At 45.5% G+C, this 6,300-nt stretch overlaps 1 protein-coding gene across 1 annotated transcript in view; it reads left to right on the top strand.

Moving 5' to 3' along the window:
* Nucleotides 1-5,882: 5,882 nt before the first annotated feature.
* The window catches only part of LOC139264685 (regulator of G-protein signaling 22-like), a 425,112-nt gene continuing 424,694 nt past the window's right edge, over nucleotides 5,883-6,300 (top strand). The window contains exon 1 of the mRNA XM_070881635.1: nucleotides 5,883-5,921. Within this exon, the coding sequence (XP_070737736.1) occupies nucleotides 5,904-5,921 (18 nt within the window). The 5' untranslated portion in view covers nucleotides 5,883-5,903. The remainder of the gene's footprint in view (nucleotides 5,922-6,300) is intronic.

The following is a 6,300-nucleotide window of genomic DNA, read 5'->3' as shown; positions in this document are numbered from 1 at the left end:
ACTCTTACGTGAGGAGCTGATATTGGAAAGATTTGCCTGAAGGAGCGCTGATGTGAGTGACAACACTGACACACTGCTGTGAGTGTACAGTTCAGACATCAATGGTGTCCATCACCTTGGTGCCAGTTAAAGTTTACGTTGATTGATGTTAAGTTGTATTTAACCGTTTCATGGTAAGGAATCATCAGTGTGTAATGGTCCAGCTATCTGAGACAATGTGCAACAAGGTTATGTTCAATAACAAAAGTTTAATACCAACATTGGTCTGAACTCATAAATATCACAGCCAATAACACCCAACCCCCGCCCACACCCAACTTTTTCTACCATTGACATAAATCACATGTTCAACATGTCCAGCAACACAGAATACAAAGCAGGAGCGTGGTCCCCAGCCCCCATACATTGCAACAAATTGCATCCACCCAGATGGAGATATAACACAGCCATCACCTGCGCACATGCATCTCACTTTCTTTCTGCCCTCTCCTTCTCCCCACCTCTACCCCTTCCCCTCCTCGCTCCACGGCGCCTGGCCGAGGAGCTCCTCAGGCGGTGCCTCATTGGGGGGGATGAAGGCAGATGCATTGGTTGCATGGGTACGGGAGTGGGGGGTGCCGAAGGGGCAACATTCTCTGATGCAGAAGCAGGATCTTGGTCCTTGCTCTCATCTGTCATTTGCAGTGGTGGTGCAGAACCTAGGGGTGGAGTGCCAGGCTCAGGGATCACTGGGAGGCCTGTGCCAGCAGTGGTCCTGGCTATCGCATCCAGGAACTCCGCCATGCGCGGCATGAACTCGGTCATGGTGGCCAGCTGTTGGGATATGCCCCCCAATGCTTCGATAAACTGGTCACCAATGTCTACTGTCCTCTTGGACAACTGTACCATCTCTCCACTGTCATGTCGAGCTCGTGGAACAGCTCTGCCGCATCACGAGGCCTCAGCAGGGTCGGTGCTGTCCTAGAGACAAATGGGGTGCCCAGTCGAAAGGTGCTTGGGGCCGGGACCTCCAGAGTGGAGGCGGAAATGACTGGAGGACCACTAGATGGCCTTCGGTGGAATGGCTTCTGGAGCGTGGCGATGCAGGTTCTTTGAAGTCCGCGCTCTCATCCGTCAAGAACAGACCCAACGGATTGACGGGCTCCTCAGCACCGACTCCTGCCCCGCGCCCCCACCTTCTGGCCTCTGTGGTCTTTCCTGGGGCTGCTGGCTGAGCTGCAAGACACAAATGAGGTTATTGGAGGAGAAGGGGTGCGAGGATGACAAGGTGAGTCCAGCGCTACACACAGCATATGCACGACAAAAGCACCACCGCTCTCAAAATCATCGCTGACATCACATTTCATGACCATGAAGACATTGTGCATTGCAATGATTTTCATTAGGCCAGCATTATTTCTATGACACTTTTAGAAATCATCTATCATATATGATTGTTCAGATATGAGTTGGTGTGGCATCTATTGACTTTACATCATGCAATGGTGTAAGCTTTACTCACGTGGCATCACTTCAGGGTCTGCAAATGCATCCGTGACTGTCCGGGGGTGCATTCCCACGAGTGCGAGCATCCACTCCTCCATCTCAGTGATGTTGCTGGGAACTGGTGGCCCCCCACCCATTTGCCTCTGCACAGACCTCATCGTTGATAGCTTCTTCTGTAAAAAGGTGACAGGACGATATGGAATGAGATCATTGCATGATATCATTGCTAGGTAGTCACAGAGACTGATACAACACATAACCGACAGATGCAATCATGATTATTATGATTATTATCATTCTTTACCTAAAGACGTACACCGCGACCCCAGGCTTTGAGTAAAACATTCCCGGTAAAACTTCAAGACCTCACATTTGCTGATAATCAGTCATGACTGTTACAAATCAAATTATATAAATACATAAGTAAATGTAAATCAATATTATACTTACTCTTGCGGATCCCACAAGGTCATTCCATCGTTTGCGGCATTGGTTGCCCTCACGAACCTCGTTGATCGCCGACGAGACCACCTCTGCTATCTCGGTCCATATCTTTTGGTAGGCCTTTGGAGTGGGCTTCCCATACCCTCCCTGTGTCAAATCACCCCAGCGTAACTCGACCTCCTGCAGGAGGGAAGCATTTGCCTCGTCTGAGAACCTTTTGGCTCTTTTGTGGCCTCCAATGTGTCCCTCTCCCAACTCAATGCTCTCTCCAGCGTCAATCTCCACAGCGTGCTGTGATGCCTCCTCCTCTCCCTCCATTATAGGGCAAATTCAGTCAAATATGTAGCTGGTAGCAGCTAATTTTTGTTTGCCTACTTGCTGTGATGCTCTAAAGTCTCCCTCCTTCCTCCCAAAGCAGCCACACCATACCCAGCCACGTCTTCAGTCCCTCTGAGCTCCCTCTCTCTCTGTCTCCTCTTCTGCACATGTCATGGTGACCCTTGACCTCCTGAATTGCGGGAATTGAGCGTTGCCATGCCGTTGCTAAGGATGGCCACACTTTACGGCAGAAGGTCAAAAATATTTAACACTACCGTCCATTTGATATCGCTTGCGGTAACGCCCATTTTCAAAAATGTAAACTAGGTGTTTTGAGAATGGGTGAGGAACCGGCGATTTGAAAACCCTTTTTTACCGTCCACGCCAGAAATAACGTCTATTTTTGGGCGATAATCCCCAAAATGGAGGTTCTAGCCCTATATCTTTTGTTGTGTATACCATGCAAGTTATGTATAATGATTATTTTGTTATGATTACTTCTTCATTAAGAAGGGAGAAGTATAATAGAGTTCCACACAGTGGATTACTGTGGTAATTCAACTACTGATGTCGTAAAAATATATCACACCAACCATCCTCAGCTGCTTCATCAGTGACCATCCCTCCATCATGCCAGAAGTGATGATATTCGCTGATGACTGCACAGTATTCAGTTCCATTTGCAACTCCTGATGAAGCAGTCCGTGTCTGTCTGCAGCAAGTTCTGGACAACATTCAGGCTTGAGTTGATATGTGGCAAGTAACTTTCGCAGTACACAAGTGGCAGGCAATGAACATCTCCAACAATAGAGAGTCTAACCACCGCCCCTTGACATTCAACAGGATTGCCATCGCTGAATACCCCAAGATCAATATCCTTGCAAGACAAAATCCTTGCAAGCAGAATTAGCAGCACACCTTCTGTTCCTGAAGCCATTGGAGTAGATTTTCATTTTCATTACCTGGTTGACAATCAGGCAGGACAGATTGCATTAAATGGTATGAAAATCAGGCAGGTTCTATAAAGGACGGTGATCTGCCTGCCAGATGACTGACTTAGCAGTAAAGACAAAAATCTACCCCAAGTTGTTATGATTGTAATGCATTGCCTGAAAGGGTGTTGGAAATGGATTCAATAACTTTCAGAAGGAAATTGGATATACACTTGAAAAGGAAGCATTTGTAAGGCAATGGGGAAAGAGCAGGGGAGAGGGACTAATTCAATAGCTCCTTCAAACAGCCGGTACAGGCATGATGGGTGGAATGGCTTCCATCTGTGCTATTTCATTCATTAAGTCTGCAGAAGATAATTTTATTATCAATAAAATGTTGCCAGAAAGGCTTTAAGAATATCTAAAGTTTAGTTTGAATATTGCCCTGATTTTTATGGATGAAAACTCCCTTTTCTGCTGTCCGTGAGATGGGCAGTCTTAACGTAGACCAATACTGATTAACAATAGAGGGCATTCTTCTGAGGTTAGGGTTGACTGCATACTGCTGGAATAGAGAAAGCTTTGCCCTACATTTAACACATGTTATATCTGAGAGTGCTTGATACTGCTTCTGGATTCAAAGGCCGGAATCTTCCCAGCCCTGCGAGTGCGGGTTTGGAGGTGGGCCCGTTGTCAAAATGGCCTTGATTGACAGCGGGTCTGGATCCCGCTCTGAACCCGCCTCCATGACATTTTCTAAGCTGTCACGTCTGCATGTGGATTGCAGACCTGATATCAAGCAGTGGGCCACTTCATTAAGGTACTTAACAAGTAGTTTCGTGCTATTTAAGAAAATTAAAAACAGGCATTTACAATTTTACCAAGTTTTTGATGGGTTTGCCATCCCTCGATAACGTGCCAGGTAAGTGGAGTCGGGTTCTCAGTAGTGACTCTATATTGCTTTGGCTAGTTGACAGCTGCAGAAGTGGTATAAAAGCTACCATTTCACAACTGTTCATTTTCCAATGTCAGAAGATGAAGTCTTCAGGATTTGGAAGAAACCTTTGAACTGTATGCAGGTTGGAAGTGTTTGCAGTGAACTCTCTATTCACTGTCACCTCATTGGAGCAACCTCACTTATCATTGACAGATCACTTCTGTCATTTCAACCTCACCTACCATCTATTCTAATGGCATCGTAGCCCGAAGAAAATCTAATTTTTGTCCTCAGAAAGCAAGCATGATCAGCCCCAACATCATCACCAACAACAACACCAATCTTCTCTGCAATCACCTGATGCTGTACAGGACACAGGCATCAGCACCCGACCACATTGCTGCCCGGGAGGCTAGGGATGGCCTCAACATGGCTATATTTACTTCACTTGACACTGTGCACCCTGGCTGCCACGTGATGTGCCAGGTTGGCACCATCCCATACCAGCAGCATAAAGCAGCCCTTCCATACCCAAGCCATTCCTTTCACACTCATCACCATTGTGCAGGATACTCTTATTTTTCACCATTCACTGCAACTCAGTAAGCCACTTCCAAAGGTGCACACAAATCTGTCCAAGAACACAAATTATTCAAAATAAAGATTTCAATGTTTGACAATACATTAGCAGAAAGTCTACATGAACATTGACTAAAACACCCAAGTGCCTACCGTTGCATATTGTTTGTTGGTATGATTGGACAAGGATGAGGGTGAGTGTGAGGAATGGCGAGTGAGATGGGGATGTGATAATGTAGATAGCAAGAGAGGGATAGGTGGAGGTGCAAGGTCAGTTTCTGTGAGTAAGGATGTTCAGGAATAGGGTAGGGAATGCAGAGTGATGGGGATGTGATGATTGGCACAGCAGGATGAGGTTGAATGTGGCTTTGCAGTAACATTTTGTGATCTACTGAGATCATTGAAAGGTGTGTGGCACTGCAGCCAGCTCCTCCTGACGACATCCCTGCTTGTGCCCTCCTGTACAATGTGCTCCCAGGCTGCGTTGGTGTCCTGGGGAGGTCTCTTCCATCCATTGAAAGGGAAGAGTACCTCCTTGGGTGCTGTGACACCCTCCATAAGCATCTGGAGGGAATCATGGGAGAGCCTGGGTGCAGCCGTGCACCTTTGTGCTGTGCTTATCAGTGTTTGTAAAGCAACTCAATGCTGCAGAACACTGACAGAAGAACTGTCAGAAAAAAGTTGGCCATGGTCCCTTTAAGGAAACATGCTGATGCCGCATCATCAGATGATGTCATCAGACCCGCTTCCTGTTAATTGTCCAGGAATCTTGCAGGGCGGGCTTACCAAACCAAATTAACGAAAGATTGCTGTCAGAGAGTGGGCTGGAACCAGGAGTGCGTTTTCCACACACCACCGATGCCATCCGCACCCAACTTGCACCCGCTGATGATATTGCAGCCTGAAAGTGAGAAACAGTTTCGTTTCCCAGCATTCATAGCCCATATGTTGATGTGCACAAAAATTAACTCCCTCTAAATATCACTTTTAAAATAAGCATTTAGTTTTTCATGGAAAACCATTCTTTTTTACATTGAGAAACCTGGGTGAAAAACCATGTCCCATAGTTCAGGACATTATCATGATTGAAAAGAGTAGGAGAGATATAAAGTGAATCCCACACCTGCTTTCTTTTACTAATTTTTAATTTTTGCCACTTCAAGGAAGACTACTTGATAGCAGATGAACTATTGGTGGATTATTTCAATATGTTTCTCAGTCTACTGGTAAGTGGTTTCTTGACAAAATAGTCATAATAGTATATACTCTGTAATTTGTGCTGATTGCCATATATATGATACACTTTAGAAGGATTCCTTTACTCCAATTAAGAAGATTACATAAGCAGATCGACCCCCTTTGAATACATTGTAGTTGCAGAATGTGGTTTTCTGGATCATATTACGTTTGTTTTGCAATAATCTGCCGTTTTTGTAGGTTTGCTGTAGATTTTACAAAATGATTCTTTTTATGCAAGATCTTCAGGTATATTTACCCTGCAAGTTTATAATGTAGTCATTTTCACTTCTTACTGAAGCTTACATTTGCAGTGTAAGACCACAGTCAGGGCTCAACCTGAACAAAGTGCAATAAGAATCCCCTGGA

The sequence above is a fragment of the Pristiophorus japonicus genome, chromosome 1 (assembly GCF_044704955.1).
Source record: "Pristiophorus japonicus isolate sPriJap1 chromosome 1, sPriJap1.hap1, whole genome shotgun sequence".
In the NCBI taxonomy this organism is placed as follows: Eukaryota; Metazoa; Chordata; class Chondrichthyes; family Pristiophoridae; genus Pristiophorus; species Pristiophorus japonicus.
Note: the sequence above shows the minus strand (reverse complement) of the source record. Positions and strands in the feature narration are given on the sequence as shown.